This window comes from Eublepharis macularius, chromosome 9, assembly GCF_028583425.1.
Source record: "Eublepharis macularius isolate TG4126 chromosome 9, MPM_Emac_v1.0, whole genome shotgun sequence".
Classification (NCBI taxonomy): Eukaryota; Metazoa; Chordata; class Lepidosauria; order Squamata; family Eublepharidae; genus Eublepharis; species Eublepharis macularius.
In genome coordinates this window covers 39,662,874-39,684,899 of record NC_072798.1, presented here as the reverse complement: position 1 = coordinate 39,684,899, position 22,026 = coordinate 39,662,874, and the positions used below count along the sequence as shown (strand labels likewise).

Genomic DNA, 22,026 nt, shown 5'->3' with positions numbered 1-22,026 from the left:
CACTAGTCTTTGATACTGTTTTAATTTTTAGTATTATGTACATACACGTATCAGCCCTGGGATAACCCAGGCAAGCCCAATCTCATTACATCTCGGATGCTAAATAGGGTCAGCCTTGGTTAATAATTGGATGGGAGACCTCCAGTGAAGACCAGGGTTGCAGAGGTAGGCAACAGCAAACCACCTGTATTAGTCTCTTGCCTTGAAAACCTCAGCAGGGGTCGTCATACGTCAGCTATGACTTAATAGCACTTTCCTCCTCCACCCCTCCAAAGCATTAAATTGATCGAATACCAACTCAATTCTCTTTTAATGAATTAGTACAAATTTCAAGTCAAGATCCTCCTCCTATGTCATCCTTTAGGCTTGCCATTCTAATAAGATCTGAAAGTTCAGGTGTTGTATAGCTTTCTAGTCCATTTCTTTTGGAAAGGTTTTTAACCTCCCCAATGACTGGGTTAATGATGCTCAAGAGATGTGGGGCAAAAAAATTTCCAGTCCTTTCATTTTCACTTGATCAAATTAACTACGAATGGATGTCATGGCCAGTACAAAATCAGGCAAACTTGGGAGTGCCAAGATTGTAATTAATGTTTTTCAGGTGATTATCTAAGAATTATGTGTAAAAATATATGTAGGCTTTATTGATATGTAAACTGGGAGGCTGGGGTGGGTGGGAACAACAAATGCATAATAATCCAAACAAAGTATAAATGTATAAATTCACCTGACAGGGTATGGAAATCAAAGCAAAACTAAATATGCCTCTTCACACATTGTAATCACCCATCTGATATGGAACGAAGATATGACACTATGGGCAGTGACAACAAAGGCAAGGTGTTCCAGTGACTTCGATGGAAGAAATTCTGTTGAAACAGGTGAACGGACAACCGTGTTCGCAGCATTATCATTCAACAGTGGTAGATACTTAGTCCATGGTTCACAGAGAGCCACTATCGCAATTATCATCAACCAAAATACCTCCATTTACTTCCATTGCTAGCATGATGCTTGTACCTCAGAGAGGCTCACAGCTTACTTGTTCTTCCAGTGGTGGCTGTTTCAAGGTAAGAACCACCTGCCAAACCCCACCGGGCAAAGACCTTGTCCACTTTCCTGAAACAATGCAAAAAGTTGCAATGAAAACATGGGATGGAGTTACAGAATCTTCCTCTCCATCCCATGTTTTCATTACAACTTTTTGGTGCTGCAATGTATTTCAATGGAGCCAATGCAAGTCAATTGGCAATGGAACTTTCATGGAGGCAGCCGCTTTGGGGGTGTATAACTCAGACATCCGAAATCCAATCTTCATCAAACTTGGAATGTGGCTGGAGGAGAGCCTGCTGAAGTTTAGTATCTTTGACTCTCAAGGGGGCCGTTCTACAGCCCCTGAAAGTGATGAACCAAACGAATTGGTTCGCGAACCAGGGCAAGTTCATGAAAGTTCATGGTTCATGAAAAGTGATGAACCACAAACGTATGACCCTTCTAACATGTTTCTTCAACAGCACATAGGCATTCTACCCTTTCTACAGTTTGAGGTTAAATAACATGGGGCATGTAGTAACTAAACAATAGAAACCTCAAACAAAAGATATTCAATTTTTTCTTCATCTTGCCCCCCACCCCAGCAAAAAAATCAGGGCAGTATATATGGCATGCACGTGTTAGCTCATAAGCATATTTCAAGGTGCTCTGTCCAACACTGTAGCTACTACACTTCACTGGCTTGTCAGTTACTCTACTCCTGTTTAATCCTGGTCACTGAACACTTGCTCAAGGAGTAAGGTTTTTACGAGTCTCTTGAGGAGAGAACGCAAGCTCAATTTGCAGGACTTTTAGAAGGAAACTTGACAACTGCAAGTCAGCCAAGTATTACCAATGCCCAGTGGTTTATTGTAACTAAGTGTGCATGTTCTTCTTTCATCTCAATACGCCTGTTTTCATGGTTATTATTATAATGGATGGTGCTTTCCCTACTCCACAATACTCTCCTTTATTTTTATCAGCTGTAATGTTTCCCATCCATTCAATGTACCTACAGTAAATGTAATTACTTTTAGCCCTTTGGGTTCTACTCTCCTGGTTAGAGTTAGGCAAGTCCTCTGAAGTTTGCATTCTAGGGCTCATAACACGAATTATCAACTGAGGTTCTGCAATGCCTAAGACTCCAATGAAATGCAGCAAAAAGACTTTCCTGATCTAGCAAGCTGGCAGCCACAGAACTTGCCAATTCTCTTTAAAAATACATACTCCCTTAATTGCAAACTGCACCTGCCATAGTGACAGAGTCATCGAGTCTGAATAATATATTGTTTTCATTGTACTGCATTTAACAGACTGGACTACCAAGCTCTAAGGACTGGAGGCAATGTTGTATTTAAGCATCAGCAGCCTACACAGTTCTATGGAGGCCCTGTTTCACAGTCATGTTTTGCTACAATCTACTCTGGTTTAAGAGTTTGTATCATTAACAAGACTAAACTGAAAGCCAGCTCTCCCCTCTTCTGAATACCAAACTATCCTCTATACATACCTCACCAGCTCAATTTATTACTACGTGCAAATTGTGAAACATAACCCTGTAAAATACATACATGATGCTGCTCTATTAGCACATAATCAAGAACAGCCTAATTTGACCAATACCACAGAGCAGCTTTGCCAGCACTGAAGGCAAATTACTTCTGGGTTGATAATTTCAATTAACTGAAGACTGAGGTCCTAGTAACAACAACTAAGGCTAAAAAATGAGCCCGGAGAACTTCAGTAATTTATCTCCTATAACATATTCTATCCTCATATAAATGTTACAAATATTCAGCCATTACCATGTTGTAACTGTATGTACCACATGCCCATGTGGGGCATGCATTTTGCTACTAGGCATAGTGAGAGGGGCATAAACTCACCAATCATTACTAGTGAGCAGTAACTAGTATAATGGCGGCCCATTCGAATATAGGCACTGCAATACACTGCTGCCAACTAATGACAGTCATAAATGCAGGCCTCTGCACAAGTACAGCACCTGCTTTGTAAATCTCTTGCCACCAGATCTGCTATACGTAAAGATGGATAATTGCACTGATCTACCATGGATCGATCCTGAGCTGTCAGGGGAGAGGTGATCATATAAGTATTTTAAATAAATAATTTCTTATAGTAACTTAGTAGCATGTAGGGGTGTGCACGTGAAAAATATTCGGGTTTCCTGCTTCGGGAAAAAGCCCCAAAATTTTAAGTCGCTTCGGTATGCTCTAGAAAGATTTGGAGCATACTGAAGAGACGGGGAGCGGGGGGAGGCCCACCACCACCCTTAGACTCCCACCCTCACCTTTAAACCCCATCCTCCACTCCCCACCCCACTTACCTGGTCAGGTGGAAGGAGGGAGTGGCCCAACGCCATACTGGCCAACTGGCCAGTGGGGAAAGCCTTCCCTGCCACTGCCGCCGCGCAGCTGCAGCTGGCCAGCAAAGAGGGCCTTCCCTGCTGCTGTCACCATGCAGCCACAGCCAGCATGTCCTGCTGGCAGAGAGGGCCGCTGCTGCCGGAAGCCAGCGGGCAGGAGGGAAGCTGCCTCCTCCAGCACGGTGCCAGCGGTAAGTTGGGGTGGGGAGAAGTGGGGGTGGTGGGGTAAGGGTGGGAAATGGGTAAGTTTACAGAGCCCTGCTGCTTGCGAAAGGCCCCAAAGCTTCCCGAAGCATTATGAATGCTTCAGAAAGCTTTGCTTCGGGATTTCCGAATTGGGGCCAGCATGCTCCCTGGAGGCCCCGAAGCATCCCGAAGCTTTCCAAATTGGGCCACCCAAATCAGATACCCAAAGTGCACACCCCTAGTAGCATGCAACACACACTTCATGCAGGCTAGAACACTTTCTCCAAAAAAAAGTCTTTAACTGTCACTTTAAGTATAATACCAAATTCCTGTCAAAACCGTCAAGGATAAATTCCTTCTTATTCCTTACCCTGAAGATGTGTTTCAAAATAACTGCCTAAATTTTTATTTGGGAAGTGCAGTTAAAGCTTTGTTATCCAATACTCATAGAGAAATGGGAGGCTGCTGGTTAATCAAGTGCTCCAGATACTCAATTTTACAGCTCTGTACCACCCCACTGGTAATGCCATGGTAACAGCTCCCAGATTTGGTAAGACCCACTCCAAGCTACGGAAATTTCTATTCAGCAGGCAGATAAGTGAGCCAGCAGCCTAGGAGCCCTCTGCCAAAGCTAGCTCCCTTCAGCTAAAGGCAGGCTGGGGTGGGGGGGGGAGTATGAACGTGAGGATGATGTCAACTGGCAACGCTGACTGTCACAAGTCTAGCAACACCCAGAGGCATCAAGCTAGCAGGCCAGAGAGGCTGGAGTTGGGCATATGAGGGAGAAGCTTGCCCTCTGGACAATACCTGTTAACTGAGCATTCTGGATAATCAAGTGCTGGATAACAAAGCTTCTATTGTATGTCTCTTGTTGAAACAATTTAACAGATTTACAGCAAAAGTATGTAAGAGTGACAGGGAAAATTTGCAACTTTTACCATTTTTTGTCCCTCCATCAACCTGCAGTATCTACACACATCAACAAGACATGGAAGTGTGCATACACAGCACTGATCACGCTGAACCAAACTGAAGCACCATCTAGTCCAGCACCCTGTTTCCAAAAGTGGCAAGCCACATGTCTCCAGAAGACACGCAAGTGGATCACAATGATTACAGCCTGCTTCCTCCTGTTGGCCCCGGCATCTGGTATGAAAATGAGTACAATTTCTGAACAGGAAGGTGCCAATTTGTTTACAATAGTGAAGAAGGTATTACGTTCTCTTTAATTTGGCTATGACCATCAACTAATCAAGGAAGAAAACTTTAGCTACAGAGAACAGCAATGTTCCCCTCAAATACAAGCAATATTGTTTAGGAACAGGAATACCATACATCCTCTTGGAAATAATAAATTGTAAGAGTTAATTTTTAATTTAATTTATTACATTTATATTCCGCCTTCCCTGCTTTCGCAGGCTCAGGGCGGGTAACAGAATGGTGGTATTGGATGCAGAGATACTTGGTTTCTTTAAAAAAGTTACATCCCACTATATTCCTTCATAAATGAATACTAATAGGCTCTTATATTCATAAAATGTTCTTCATAATTGCTCTGAATGTCACATGCAAAACCTGTTCTCTAAGAAGGTTCTAAAAGGAAAACACTTCAGAACATGGTTGTTTCACTGTTATATAGTTTAAAAGTTTAATGTCCTCACAACTGTTCTCTTACCTTGCTCATTGCTCCAGGTTGTGGGCCCCTCAAGCTTGCCTGTCCTCCCATTTGCGGAGAACCCTGCTGCAGCGTTTCAGCCAGCAAGTTACCAGCATTACCCATTCCTGGGTTAGGATATGGCATGTTGGATCGCCCTCTTCCTGCTCCAATTGAACCGTTCATTACTTGGCCTTGCATCATTCCTTGTCCATTACCTGCAGCCAACATACCAGGATTCATCCCAGCATTTATTCCGGCATTCATTCCCATTCCAGGCTGATTTACTGGACTATTCACTGCTGGCATCATTCCTGCAGTAGACTGAGCTGATGGACCTTGGTTTGGTCCACTTGCACTCATCCCCAGATTTGGAGAAGTCAATGCAGCCTGTGCCATGGGGCTTTTGACCATGCTGTTTAAGATTCCCATTCCAGGATTGTTCTGTTGGGGTTGACTGGCCATACTCTGGCCAGGCCCACCAACTCCCATGTTAAGATTTGGTGAGCTACCAGCCCGCAACAATTCAGACAGCTGTTTGTGTTTCGAAGCAGCATCTTGTGCCATATTAAGGCTAGTCTGTAGCTGATTAATGTCACCTCCATTGGTAAGTCCCAGTTCTGTGGAGCTGATCAGCTCATCTGGCAAGTCATGTTCCAAATCAAAGAGGGATCCAAAATCTAAGTGGGGGGAAAAAAGGAAAGCAATTTAGAGATTTTGGAGCAAACATATCAGAAGAACAAAGTGATCTATTAAATAACACAGTATGTTTCTTATCCATTAAAAGCCTAAATCAGAACAAAACTTTTTCATCCTTAATCATAAACGTACCATTCCATCACATCTTTTATGGTGGTACAATTTCATGAAAACAGATGCTGGACACTCATTTGAATTCACTATTTGTTTACAGTACCTGTATAAATGTGTATAAAAAATACACACATTTATATAGCACAGGTAAGGAGTTCAAAACACTGAACATGCTCTCATTCTGCCCTGACTGGACATGGATCTGATAAGAGTGGCTTGTCTAAAGTCATCTAGTGAGCTTAGTGCTCCACCAATACATGCCAGGAACCTTACAATTCAGCCTGTTAACCACTATGATGCACCAACTCTTCATACACTCATAGCTTTAAGAATGTTATCATTCACAGACATATCTTTATTCAGGTCCAGTTCACAAGTTACATCAGGCCAAGGAAGTGTCTGCTTTTCCCTTTTGTCACCTTTCATTCTTTCCTCCTCTAATCTGTCAACTCCACCACTTCCCCATTAGGCTTTAAGATATGTTAAAAGGTGATGGGAGGACAGAAAGACTGCACTGGTAACAACTGAACTGACTGATTGGGGGTGGGGAGCCAAGCCCAAGCCACTTCTTTCAAAGTCTGTGCAGTAAGCACATGGGAACTGAGGTGGGGAGAGGCTGGCTTTTTAAAATGCTGCAAGATATTTGGAACAGACTAACCCAGCAAGAGTCATCCAATCCTGACAACGGGAACTTCAACTCTTGAAAGCGTACTCCCCCGCAAATCTTAAGATGCTACTGGACTCAAATCTTGCTCTTCTACTGCAGACCAACATGGAGACCCACTTGAGACTAACCCAGTTACCCCATCAGAATCTGTATTCAAATGGGAGGGGGAGTCCTGACACAGTCTTGAAATAGTGGGAGTGAGTGGGAAAATCCTTTACTTATGGGTGGTACAAGGAACTTTAATGGGATTTCATAAGGGGGAGTAGTTCTGACTCTCCCAGCGTTCATGCCAGTGCCAGGTGTGCCTCTAGCCTACCCCATTCATGGAAGTGTTTATATTATCTTAAAAGGAACAACTGTTATTGAAAAAATAACCTATTTTCACATATCGGCTCAAAGTAGTCTATACAACATAAGTCAACATGTTTTTTTTTTTAAATCCCCAAAATATGACAGATAATGACAACATTGGACTTTAACACTAGCTAGTAGAAAAGACCAGCTGGCAACTAAGTCCTGCCAGAATTTGTGGGTGCCTCAATAAAATAAGTAAGTTTAAAGCCTACATAATTTAGTAAGATATAATATACTAATATACTACAGAACCCACAGAAGTTACTAGTCCATCTTCCCTTACAGATTTTTGTAAGTCATTTGTGACCCAAGACACAAGCAAGACACTCAATTTACAACAGTTTCTCTTTAAGTATCATGCAGCAATACTTACTCACTGAAGGCAAATGGATATTTATAAACCTGATGTGATCAAGTCCACATTCTACAGTTTCTATGCACAGCTTGACCCAAAAGCCAAAAACTTGTATTAAGTTTACCATTCCTACATAATCTTTGACAACTAATTACTTCATGGACAAATGAAAACCTATCGGTATCAAAGGGCTAGTTCAAAAATGTGCTGCTTCTTTTGTACAAACATCTGTGGGACTATACCCCCACAGTAGAAGCAGTATTACATTTGATGCATTCCCACTTACGGCTGTCTTGCAGCAGTGTGAGGCAGCTGAAAATATATTTATGTGTTCATGTATGCTACCACTTGGAAGCAGTGGCTATACTAGGGACACCAATCATAAGCAGTTTCATACAGCTGTGCCCAAGATGTGGCTTCTCTGTGTGGAAAAAAATTACTCTTGAATACTCACGGTGATTTTTTTACATAAGTGCACACAAAATGTGCACTAAAGTCCTTGAAACCCTATTATTCCCCTGAATAAATCATAGCCAATCACTGCTAATTTCTCTGCTCTTTCTGTTAACAAGACCTGCTATCACATACGTGCACTTCATCATTCAGACCTAAACTGCATGGCTGCCTCTTCCAACTAAAAGGGGGAGAGGAAGATAAAAGAGGTATCATTGCTGTTGTGTGGACACATGTTATTCTGCACCCCTATAAATTTACTAGATGACACTGCCAAGGTTAGAAAAAGCAGGCAGAGTCCATATAGACTCATACATCACAAATATTCCTCAGATAAATGAGATTACCTTCATCAAAACCCTAACTTCTAATCTGGGTGACACCTTTTACACTAATTACATGTGCTACCTATAAAGACATATCTAAGATCTCTCACACATGACAACAACATAAAATATGATTAGTCTTAGATTTAGCTGATTCCTCATATTTTCAATCATGTGACATTCTACCAAAGCCAAGTGTGATAATATGGTACATGATAAGCTCCATAAATATTTTAAGTCATCAAAAAGTTAGGTGAGCAAGTTATTAGTGGTCCATTCTAACAATTAAAAAATCATTCCTCTACCACCGGCCAACTACTTTTTATTGGTTGTCAAAAGATGAAAGGAAGAGCTGTACATTACACAACCTGCTAACAAACTACACTGACGTTTTTACAAAATTCACCAGAATACAGGTGTAGTATACTAGAGTAAATTGCAATTCAATCCATCTTCCCACACAGTTTGGATATGCATGGACTCCTGGTTACGATCAATGTACAATGCACGACTCCTTCACAGACAGCTTGCTCAGCACCTGCCTTTTGTGTTTCCAAGCCCCTGCTGTGTAGCTTGGTAACACTAAAGGCAGAAGGACCCCCAAGAGGCCAGCAGGTCAGTCCAGTATAACTTCCTGCCAGGATTAGATCAATTTTTTAGGGCAGCCTGTAGTCAGGCAGTAAGATCCCTCGATAGGAGAAAAGAAAACCCATCACTATAATACAATGGCCTGCTCCTACATGACATCTATGGCAGAGAGGAAACAACTGGAAGGGGGCCTAGAAAGAGCAGTGTTCAATGTAGCTGCTGGTCTCTATAGGAAGAATGAAATTTTCCAGTGCTCTAGTCATGATGACTATATGCACACTCTCTCTTATTGAGGGGGGGGGGAAGGTAGCAAATGAACCCAATAGTCTTTGCTCATGTCCAATAAACTAGGAAGCAGAAATACAGCAAAACCAAGTGACTCCTTTAGGTCCTCCTCAGCCAGAAATAGTATGACAAGTTAATTAGCAGAGTCCAGAAAACATTCATACATCTTTAACATGCGAAATCCTGCCCTCTGCCTTGAGGCAACCCTAATACAAACTTCCTGTGGTTCAACATCCACTTCTCCCAACAGAAGGAAGAATGTGGCTGCGATTTAATGTGGCACAGAGTACATTTCTCTTTTAAATGTTTACCATGTAGGATGTTAACACTGAAACTACCTCCCCCATAGAATTTTCAGTGGAGGTAAGAAAATGGTAGCTCTACATAAACATTTTTATAATGCATTACATAAACAAAAAACAATATAGCATATTCTGAATAAATTCACTTGAACACAAGTTCCTCTATATTTATTCTGATGATTCTTTCAGAGGTTAATCACTTTCTGATTTCTAAAACCACTGGGTGCTTATTTTATTTCTCTCTTCCATCATGCATTTCACAATCTTAAATTACTCCTGAGAAAGGGCGCCATGATTCAAAATGCTTCACATACACTGAGCTAGATTCAGATGAGATCTTCACTGATTCCCCCATCCTACTGCAGACCCCCCCCCCATGTATTTCCTTCGGATTCCATATCCACCAGAAACAGCATTTGGGGGAGATCTGTGAGCTGCAGTGCGAGGGGGGAGGCAAGAAATCTGCCACAGGGAAATTTAGCCTGGATGCAATCCATTACTTTGATGTAATCCTGACAATAGCTCAGTTATCAAGTTAGTATTATTGCCATATTGCAATCAGGGAGCGTGACAGAAGAATAAAATCATATAAAGGACTGAATGAATTAGGTTAGTAATGGCAACTTCATATATTATTTACTTTGATATACTGCAAAACTGGAAATATCTCTCAGCACACTTAAAGCATTCCCATGTTTCTCAGGCAGATGGTCAAACACTGAATGGTAAGAAGCATGGACTTGGATGACCTTTCTGATGATAATAACCACCATATTGAAAAGAGAAATGGCAACTCTATCCAGCTTAAATTAAACATCAGATAAATCTTATCACAAACACTAAAGTTGATGCTGTTCAACATCATTAAGGTCATTTTCAACTAAACATGCAGCCCTGCTTTCAAACTATTAATCCAAGAATAAGGTTTGTGTTGGAACCTAGTAATTCCAACACAAACCTATGAAACGGAAAAAAGATAGAAGCTAGGTAATAAGTTACAACAAGCCACAGCACTTTCAAGACATATTTCTCATATTGGTATCCTTCAAACTGACCTCCTCCAAGAAGTGTAATATTTTTTAACCAGAATATGGCAGAAGAACACAGTTACAAAACCTGGAACCCAACCTCAGCTTTTTGTCACTCTTTCAAAGTGCATTTGGTATAATACTAGGCACAAAGTGTAAGTTTGTGAAATCTATAGTGCTACTAGCTTTCAGAACTGAGGTAAAAAGTAATTGCTAAGTGTAATAAAAATAAAATCTACTATGAGATATGTGTTCATAGATTAGAACTATATGCTATTCTGCAGTGTGAGGTTTTAATCTGTATTTTTGTATTACAATATGCTCCAATGTGCCATGACCATGTTTATAAACTGCCCTGGGCCCTGGGCTAAACAGAGCAGATGACAACTGATTTAAATAAGTGCTATCCTCAACTGGCAAAATGCACAGATAGTTAAGATCTGTGACATTTCTATGCAAAGCTTAAATCTATACTAGATTAGAAGAATTATCACCCTTATCTTGCACCAGGCTTGTCATATTGGATGCTGCTAGTGTCGACTAATAAATGCTCTGCCAAGGGACCTGGTAGAGGCTTAGGCCCCTCTCAGATCTATGGCATGTCCCACAACAGGATTTTAGTCCTTCAAAAATTAAATGCATCAGACACACTTAGGTCAAACGAGTGCTTTAGTGCCACGTGTCTCTTTTTTTACAGAGTGCTGCTCTCTGTATACTTTTACCTGATCAGGGATGCATCTACATGGGAGGAATGTCCCTGCTACAGCAGCAAGCAGGCCAGGAAAGAGAAACAACAGAGTCCACACATACTTATTTCCAATCCAGGTGCTGCTGAAACTCTTGTTCACCTCTGCTACAACTAGCTTAAGAGAACAGCCTGGAAACTGTTTGCATGGTGTCAGAGGGATATGCAGTAATATTTATAGCTACCACGCCAATGCAGAGTCAAAGTAGAAAACAAAACCTGATGAGAGTACAAAAAATATTATATTCCATTTAAAGATCCCTATGTATTTTGTATGCTGCTTCATCAGAGGATCAAAATTAAACTTTAAAAAAAAATTATAAATCTAAGTAGACAGACAATTCAGTGCAAACTGAAGATAGCAAACTGAGCACAACAAACGAGACTATTTATCACAGCTTTTAAATTACCAAAGTTTCCTAAATTTAAAGAACTGAGAATTTGTAATTTATTTGTGGCCTATTATGCAGAAAAGACTCAACATTTCATCTCTGTATGGGTCAGAATATTATATAATTCCTGGAAAATATTTCTGCCATGCTCAATCTGTACTAAATTATCTCTGTTTTTTAGTTTTCTGTAATGGTATTTTTATTTTTAATCTGTTCAAGTATTATTTTAGATTCCCTGGTGAAGCAGCACACAAAATGTGCAGGGATCAGAGAGGGGAATATATTTTTCTCTCTACTTTGACCAAGTCATAGCAAGACAGCTCAAACTAAAATGGAAACAGAGGAGATGTTCATCTATAAAGCCCAGAATAGTGTTCTGTAACTTGGTGCCAGTCTGAACAAACAAAGATTTGCCATTGGTTGATAAAAATCCATGTGCAGGATATCAGCACTGAAAAGCCCTTATGGAACTGGGGCTTTCCTTTATATTTGAAATCCTAGAATCATCCAACTTGTATTTTCCAGCATCTGAGATCCTGTACCTATGCTGGAGAGATGGTATCTGATGTGTTGGACTCAAGGAACAGATGATTAAAGGGTTATTTATATTCTTAAAGAAAATCTTGGATCTTCCTAATCATCCACCTTAACCAATATGCTACACTGACTCCCAGATGTCCTACTAATTTTGTTTTTAACATCTAATTGCTGCAGTATTAAGATATGTTTTGAAAGAGGGGCAGCCACCTTTGGTTTACTGCACCAGCGTTTGTGCTATGCATGAAAAGTTATCCTCAGTTGGGAGAGGTATACTCATGCTATGTACTCAAAGAAAAAATGTAAATAGACACTTATGAAACGTAAGGGATAGCATATTTGACAGCCTTGTACATTACATGTTAATTAACAAGTGTGGGGATTTTAAAAGAATCTTTTTTAAAAAAATGTCTTTTCAAGTTGTTCTTTGGGTCAGATTTCAGCAAGTTGCCTCAATGTTCAAAACTGCATCCATTACTTGTATTTTATATTGTTACTGTCTGAATTATAAACTGCTTTGTGGATTAAACTAGAAGAAAAGTGCACTGTAAATAAAATTGGAGTCATTGCATACATTATGATACGCAACACCTTAAACTCTGAGGTTACATTGCAGTAAAATTTATGCAGGTTCAATTTTTATTTTGTGTGAAAAATATTGAATTGTTTAGGCTCTTTGCTGAGAGATATAGCCATAGTATAATAACATTTTTACATGACTGGTGATCAAAAAACTATGAAACCATACATATTTTTCAACTTGGTTGTTACAACATTTAGAATTTATTCTGATTATGTGATCATACTGAAGTTTATTCCCTGAAAAACTCCCTTAAACACTTGAAACACATTTGGGTTTCATTGGTTTTGGACAATACTTTCACCTATTGTGCTGCTTTTCTTACTTGGTGCTTCATATGATGCAACCATCTCACCTGTGGTGATATTATTTAAGTTAAAGTATTAGTTTGTTCTTTGTACATTGTTAAATAATTACACTGCAATGGCTCTAATCCAGAAAGACAAGCACAACCCATAGTTGTGTGCCTCACATGAACCACCCCTCTAGATGGTTAAACTTTTTTTTAAAAAGTCCTCCTAATTGGAAGACAGTAAAACTGATTAAAGGAAAATTGCTACAACTCTGCAGTAGTATCTTTAACAGCAGTTACAAAAAAACACATTTTGAAGATTTGTGTTAAGATGTAAATGGAAGAAAGTCTCCAAAATATCTGAAAGCATATATACTATATGTACAATCACTTCAGATCACAGCCAAATTGTGCATGAGTTTTGTTTTGAAGTCTGACAAGATTCAAGTTAAGCACTCTTGCTTTGTCTCTTAAAAGACAAAAATTAGAAGTGGGTCTTTGCAAATAAAGCAAAAAAAGTTTAAATGGGTCTTTCATATTAGCATCTCATGCCTTTATACTTTAAAAACAGAGGTTCCATTTCTTAGTAGAGGGGAAGCAAAGAGCTACTGTGTTGTATTCTCTTTGCTGAAAGCCTATTACTTAAAGTTATTAGTGCTTCTACTTACAACAACCTACAATGACCTACTGATACAATTACCTTAAAGGCAGCCATATTACTTGCCATATCTGTTTACCAGACAAGTAAAAATTGCTCTAGGTCAGTGATCCTCAACATGGTGCCCGTGGCCACTACAACGCTTGCCATGGTGTTTCCTGGTACCGACTTGCTTCTTCCAAGATATATCTCAATCCTGGCTTCCCTTCACTTAACTGGAATAAGAGATGGTACAGGAAGCACCCATTTGGAAACAGCTACCTTCATCTGAGGAGGTTATTTGGCTTGGTACCTTCCAACATTTTGATTGCACCCAGCTCCATGGCAACCATTTTGTGACACCTCCCCCCACAGTAGCCATTTTGGTATGATGCCCAACACCTGTTCTCAAAACTACAGGAGAGTCCACAGGTTCAACAGATTGTGCAGCTCTGCTCTCGGTGAACAGCAGGAACTACTCAAGTGCACTCTCTTCTAACCTTAGTGAGATTCAAGCTAAATGACAAAGAAACCAAGCTTTGCACAAAGCCAAACTAAGTGCTGCACATACAGAAAAGAGAGGAGCCATAGATACCACTGGGCTTTCAAAATAAGAGGCAAGCATGCAGGCCAAGGAAGGAAGTCTCACTTTGCCGTTGTTTCTTCTGGACTCCCAACTCCAAGGGATGCAACTGTGGGGAACTGGAATCTTTGTTCACTGGGCTGATGTTGAAAAAAAAAAGCTATGAACCCCCCACATTAGCACCTAGGGGTCCCTTGCCCTAAGGACAATGGCAGGGAATTGGTGCCTACGCTGATGGGATGGAGAGAAATGGAAAGGAAATGGTCTCCTCCACTGTCATTTCATTCCTAGCCCACAGCTCTAAGGGCTATGAATGAAATGGCAGTGGAGTACTGCCGATAGATTAGATAGAAAGTGTGCCAAGACATTGGAGTATAAACTATATGGGGAAAGTTATAAACCATCTCTCACTGAAGAATGAGCACAGGCCAGATACAAGAAATGATGGGAAGAGAATGGACAATTCAGAAAGCTTGACTGAAGTGTTAAGCATCAGTTCAGAAGAAAAATTAACAGTCTTTATTTGTGGTAGCCTTACAGACTGGACACAAGATAAGTTTGAGGCAATTAGCTCCACAGAAACAAAAGATGTACCACACAAATATATACCAGTGCACTGAAAATTTGAACTATATGTACCTTATTTGTGGAGTAAGGACTTGAACCCAGATCTCCCAGATGCAAATCCAAGACAATTATGCCGGCTCAAGTTCCAGCAAGCACATAATTATGTATATGTACCTAAAGGGGCTTTGGATTTACTGTTTTTGAAATAGCAGATCCCTGTATCTTACAGTACTTGAAACTGAGAGAAACTTTCAAAAGAATTCTTAAGGAGAGTTAAATATCCCACACCTCTAAGCGTGCCTAAAGTTTGTATTTGAATCGTAGCCTGCAGAATCTGAATAATAAAGCTGTTCTGAATATATACTACCCCTTTACAGGTCATGCTGTGGCCATAAATAGACAAGATGTACAATTGTGGGGGGGGGGGAGCTCTCTCATGTGAGATTGAAAAGCAACCTCATTTCTACCAGCATAAACTGGTTCCAACTAAAGCCCCTCACTTATTATGGATTTCATTGTCTAATACAAAACATCCCTCTATCTGTGATGAGACTCTAATGCAGTTAATGTTAACTCTATCTGTGATGAGACTAATGCAGTTAATGTTAACATACTTTAACAGTGAAAATATAAGTACAGCAGCTGAAATGCAACTTAAGCATTGATATTAACCCACATTACTCGGGCAGAGTACCTTTACTACGTAATATTGACTCTACCATGATAATTCTGTGCACTCATCTTGTGTTTTCTGCAAAGTTCACACATCATTATATTCCACAACTTGGCTTTACTCAAGATGTGCAATGTCTCTGTTCTATATGACATTTGCTCAACACAGAACACATTACTACTGCAGTAAAATATTGGTTTGGAGAAGTGTTATGTCTTAAGCTTGTGAAAAAAATTCATATTGCTGACAGAGAATCCAGTCAACATTACTACCGTTCAGCATTAAGACAGAATAGTACCAATCATCAACTTTGAATTCTCATCACAACAGTAATCTGCTAACAATCTTGCATTCCTCTTCTTTCCATACCACCCACTCCATCAATGAATGTAACAGTTACATGAAACCTTTTACAACTATACAAAGCATCAAGTTGGCTAACTATGCTATATGGAACCAGAGCCCCAGAACAGCACAGAAATAAAGCAGGTAGGGATTCTAACAGCTAGAAAAAGATGTAGAACTGTGACGCAGCATTATGGAAAACAGGCTATTCATTTGTTTCAGAAATGAGGTTTACTCTTATTCCACGTTAGCATCTTTTAAACAATTATTTTGTATAACTACATTCCAGTGAAACAAAAGTAAAAGCCATAATCTCTGCAGTTCTCAAACACTAAACAAAACTATAAACTTCAATACAAAAAAAACCCACTGAGTACTGAACATAGGTAGTTGTAGTTGCAGTACATTGAAGTTAAACTACATTTTGGCTAAAATGTAAAGCAAGTTCACTACAATATAACAGCTCTGGTTGATCTTACTGTATATTCAAGGAATTCTCATTTAGATTCTAACCAAAGTAGGCATAATAAATCTCATTCATATTATTAGTAACATTTAATGGAAAGTCAGAAGCATGCCTTTGGCAGGCAGATGAGATATCAAGAAACCAAGACAAACTCAGTTTGCTTCATTGTACATCTACACCAAAAGCAGGAAGATGCAAAGGCTTATCACTAACATACAGGAAGAAATACAGGTGAGTGAAATATGCTTCATGAAGGTAGGGTCTAACTGAGGACATAATGTTCATGGGCAAAGGAACCATCCAGATAATAAAAACTGTATCAAATCCAAAAAAGTTATAAACTGTGTTTCTACAATTACTTATTTCCCTTGTCAGCTGGCTGATAAACAGAGAGCTGCATAATCTGAAGGCATGTAATACAGAGCTGTGATTTAGTAATTGAATAGACAACCTATTTGCCTACAGTTTCCTAGAGTTTTAAATATGATGCATTTTCTATGTTGTCACTTAGTAGACAATTTACATATTTTCATTCAATCTGCAATGGAAAGGAAAGTGAGATGATAGGAATCTAAAGACTATTCTGAAACCCTATTCTGAGAAAGTTGTACACTTAACTGTATTTACTTTACCTTCAGTACTAACTCTTGGACCAGGGGAAATTGCCTTTCTAACATAATGGGACCTGTTGACATTAAGGCTAAATGTACTGCCCAATACTAAACTATAGTACAGGTATTGTTGCTTGATATGAAGTCATTTCTAAGGTCCTAAACTTACTGTAGAGGCCTTCACTGAAAACACTGAAGAACTTTCATATCACAAGCAGTACAAATTATTCAAACCAGAAGACATATTGCTATGTATCAATTAAATCAGCCATCTTCCCCCTTATTCTCAGTAGCACACATACAGTTAATGAACAAAAACTGGCTATCAGCAACCTCAATACCTAGATGGAGGACTAGAAGAGAATCCCAGATCTTTTATCTGTTATAAGAAGTTTAAAGTCTACTACACAGACTGACTGCCCACTCCACTTTTCCCCTCCCCTCCCCAAACTGCAGCAAAATACTCCTGTGTAGTCAGTTTCATGCTACAACAGAACTCTTCCTTGAATTTCCAACACAACCAATACATATTTGTTACTAAATGTAACACCTGTAACTTACACCCCCAACTCCAAAACAGTTCTAGTGTTTCTAAACTGGCTTACTCCTCTCAGGGAACCATTACAATGTCAGTAACATAGCAAATAGCTATACTCATCTTCACCTCACATATCCAGCAAGCCAATAAAGGAACTTCAGACATTCAGGTTGCAAAACAGAGAAACACAAGATGCAAAAAATTTATGTTATATAGTTTCTCAAATAAATTCAGATTAAATAACTTGACTAAAGTATGCAAATCTTACATACAGATTGACCAGAAACATTACATTTGTATCTCAATTACCACCACTACTTAAAGAGAAACAAAATAAACATTGAAGAAAAAAAGGAGTCAGAGAACTGAATGCCATGTGTAAGAGATGAGAAGATCTACATACATGCACACACAACACACGTTCATACACAAAGTGAAAAGGATATTTCTACAATAGCTTACACACATGAACTAATCAAATACACTAATTGCAAAGTTGCAACAATCAAGGGTTTGAACTGCTGCAGAAGTAGATTATACAGATTTGTTTCCAGCCCCTCCAAAAACCCAAAAGGAAACAGTAATTAAAAATCCAGTAGGATTAATGCAGCAAGGTGTAAAGAAAAACAGGGTACATAAAAAGACAGAAGAGCAATCTATAAAATGGGTTATGAGCAACATACTGAAAAACAAGGCTAGCAAAATGAGAACTACAAAAGAAACCTATATGAGAAGGGGATAAAATAATGGAGATCTATTGCACAAAACTGACCTGTTCCATCGCTTGCAGACACAGAGAGCGCCGGTGAGGAGAGTTTAGGCCTCTTGGCTGAAGGCGGGCCCGACTCCACCACATTCTCGGCCATTTTTAATTCTTTTTAGACAAACAGAGCCCAAATCAAAGATGGGGATCCCCAATGCCGTCACCTCCTTCTTGAATCCGGAGTCAGCTGGACAGCAGTAAGGAGAGAAGGAGCTGAAGAAGAAAGCGACAAAGTTCCTCTTTTTCTGCTCCTCGGGATCGGTCTCCGTGGGGTAGGAGCGATTAAGGGGGAACAGATATAGAAAACAGGGTGTGGGAGCAGTCTTTTCTCCGGGCCACGGGGAAAAATAAGGATGAGAAAAACAAATCAAGCCCTTTCCCAATTAAACAAACAATTAAGAGAGCTTGGAGAATTTCTAAATCAAATTAAATCCGGCTGTTTTGCTGCTGGTGCTTCCTCGTCATCGCCAACACCACCATCTTCATCCTCCGGGGGGTCGTCTTCTCCTCCTCCTGCTGCCTCTTCACCGCCGCCATCAACCTCTTCCTCCTCGGCGTCGTCCTCCTCCTCCTCATCGCCACAAGGAGGCGGGCGAAGGAGGAGAGGAGAAAAAAGGGAGAAAGAATCGCTCTCCTCCGCCGAGCAGTTTCTTCCCCACTCTCTCCTAAACCAGCCTGCGAAGGAAGGGGGGGAAATGCCCACCGTTCGTGGAAAAGGGGCTGGGGAAGGGGGTCAGGCGGAGCGCCGCAAGGGTCCCCAACTCCCCCTGCGCTTTTCTCGCCAGTCGCTAATGGCTGCAGAAAGGGGAGCCGTAGAGATGAGGATGAAGCGAAGTCCCAGGAGTCTCCGCTTCACATCTTGTTGTGCAGGAACAAGGAGGAGGGGTTGTTGTCCCGATGGAGGCAGCGCGGATCCCGGGCTGGGGGCTGCCGAGGGTGGGCTTCAGGACTCGAGCCCCCCTCACACACCTTTTCTTCCTTTCTTTCTCTGGAGCAGGCAGGGTGCCCCCCTCCTGGTCAGACGGAAGGATCGATCCCAGAAGAGGCGAAGGAGGAAGCACCGGCGGCGGCCCCTCCCCCCTCCCCGGGGAACGAGGATGGTTGCGACCGCTCGGTCTGCGGAGAGGAGAAGGCTCTCCTCGCACCTGGAGACGCGGTGCCTTAGGCGCTTCTGAAGAGGCTCCGTCTAGAGTCCGCCATGGAGGACTGGGAGGGGGGGCGGCCGTAGAGAGCTCTCCGAGCCAGCCTCCTCGCCCGAAGAACGGGCTCAACAGCCAAGAGGGGCTGTGGGTGGGGTCCACCCGGGGTCCCGAGTCTCAAGCCGGAGCCGGGAGTGCGTCCTCCCCTACTGAATGCGAGGCTGGTGTTGGTGGGTATAATCACGCAGATGTCGGGCTCTCTCGGGTCTGGCCGGCCAGGGGCCCGGAGTTGCTCTGGCTCTCTCTCGCTGCGTCCCCCCTCCTAGGCTTTGCCCGCCCAGCTCGGTCTCCCCCGTTCGCTCCCTCCCCTCAGTCGCTCACACACAAACAAAATGGCGGCTGTTGTTTCTTCACTCTCCCGATTCCTCAGAGGGAAACGAGCGGCGGCGGCCGGAAATGAGCCAAGAGAAAAAGGGGCGTGGCCAAACTGGAGAGGCGGGGACGCACGCAGCTCGCACACACAATGGAACGCGGAGGGACGGGGGGGCAGGGCCCGAGGAGGGGTCGGGGGCGGTCACGAGACCAGCCTAGCCACTAGGATAGCGCTCCTGGAGAGATCCCTTCCGCAAACTCTCTCGTCTCCGCCTCTTAAAGGGGAGGACGGAACTTTTCACCCTCTCCCCTTCCCGGCCTGTATTTTCCGTCGGCGAAAAAAAACCGCGAGGTTGTTGCCTGGGACGGGCCTATTGTAATCCGGTGGGGGAGGGGGGAGCTTGTGTACCCTGGAACTGGCGATGCCTGTGCTGCGCATCGGGTCTGTGGGCGAGAGGCCCTCCTCCCTTCTCCCCTCATTTGCCACTGCATCAGGCACCGGCCCAGACGTACCGGCCCAGGGATTTTAATGGGGCGGGGGGAGAAGGCGACGGAGCTTTTGCAGGTAGAATCGACAGCGGGGCCGGACTCTTTGCGTCTCCAAGACGGCCTGTGTATTTGCAGACAGAAGTGATGGGGGAAGATGACGCTGCATATATGTGTATAGATCCAGATCTATGTGTAGAGATCATAACATATAGTACATGCACATCACCTATGGCGGTGGTAGGACCGACGAAACACACACATACGCAACCCCGAGGTGAAGGTACAAAGGTCTTAATCAAACGATCTTGCACAATTCCGTGTTCTCGTTTTCCTGCCAGAATCCATTTCTGTTCCACTGAAAAAAGGGAAACTGAGGAGGGGGGGAGAGAAGGGGCTTTACAACGCAGGAAGACGTGGGGCAGCTTTGTGCTTCGACTCTGTGATACATTGAGACGGATTTAACACTTCTTATTTACCACCACGCCCGTTTTTATGAAGAAAACATCGCGCTCTGTTACGCCAGAAGTCTTTTAAAAGCACGGAGTTCAAGTAATTTAAACAATGTAAATAAAGCCCCCTTCCCTCCAATATGTTCTGGATCCTGTAGATGCCGAAGTCCAAAGAGAAACGACCTCTCTTGTACAATTCTTTCTGCAAAGTAAGGGAGGGGATAGTCCATGTTTTTCTCTATTTTCGTGGCCTCAGAGGTGAAGAGATTTACGCTACGAAACTGACCACTTTACCCCTCCCACCTTTTAGACCGGTTGCCGGTGGGAAATGAATTATCTGAAACAAATTGCTATTTGGAATGGTCCTAAATTCACTTTACGAAAGGTCTCCTAAACTGCAATCTGTGCTTCTTATAAAAGGCTTTGATAGACAGTTTGCCACAAACACTGGTTTAAAAAACAAGAGTGTTCAGTCATGCATGTGCTGGGTTTTTTACATGATCTTTATGTAGGGTTGCCAGCTCCAAGTTGGGAAATTCCTGGAGATCTGGGGGGTGAAACCTGGAGAAAGTGGGGTTTGAGGAGGGAAAGGACTTTAGTATGGCATAATTCCATAGAGTTTACCCCCCAAAGTAGCTATTTTCTCCAGGTGAACTGATCTCTGTGGCCTGGAGACCAGTTGTAATTCCGGGAGATCTCCAGCCACTACCTGGAGGCTGGCAACTCTACCTTTATGGCAAGTCGGGCTGTGTACTGAAGTTACTGTTCTGTTTGGGAAGTGGTCATTTTTGAACATTCTTGCCAGGAGAGGATGTCACTGGCTCCACATATCCATATTGAGCCCACTTCCAGAACAGGATATGAGAATCAGCTGGGGTGCAAAACTCCAGCCACCCAGTTGCCCCCAGTGCCCAACATTCAGCTGTGTAATGGGCATCCTGGTCACTGAGAAAGGCAGATTGAAGGTTTCTTATGCCGTATCTGCTATTATTCATAGGACCTGACACGTCCTCCCTTAGCACTCAGCTCACAGGCTGTTTTCAGTGAATTTTTCTCCAAGTTGTAATGGAAGTGAACTAGCAACAACAGAAGCACAGGCCTGGCTATCCTGGAGAAAAGGAGTGATTGCAAAAGAGATCAAAACTCATGAACTATTACAGGATCCCACCTCTCAACTGGTTTGCTCAGTTCTCCATTTTTCCTTTAATCTAGAACCCGAGGGATCTTGTTAATCCCAAATTTGCAAAAGTATTTGCATCCCAGATCATTTGTAATTTGTACTCATAAAGAAGCATTCCACTGACAAATTTTATCAAGAATAAAATGATATATGGCTGTTTCACCCAGCATTCAGACTCCATACTATGCCAGCTAGTTCGCTGCTCATTGCAAATCTGGTAACAAAAATCCCAGCACACT

At 41.9% G+C, this 22,026-nt stretch overlaps 1 protein-coding gene across 1 annotated transcript in view; it reads right to left on the bottom strand.

Annotated features, from left to right (window-relative positions):
* Positions 1 to 19,657, bottom strand: part of EP300 (E1A binding protein p300) — a 105,444-nt gene extending 85,787 nt beyond the window's left edge. Inside the window, exons 1-2 of the mRNA XM_054988120.1 lie at positions 18,168 to 19,657; positions 5,280 to 5,938 (exon numbers count right to left, since the gene is read on the bottom strand). Coding sequence (XP_054844095.1) covers positions 5,280 to 5,938; positions 18,168 to 18,261 — 753 coding nt within the window. The 5' untranslated portion in view covers positions 18,262 to 19,657. The remainder of the gene's footprint in view (positions 1 to 5,279; positions 5,939 to 18,167) is intronic.
* Between the last annotated feature and the right edge of the window lie 2,369 nt (positions 19,658 to 22,026).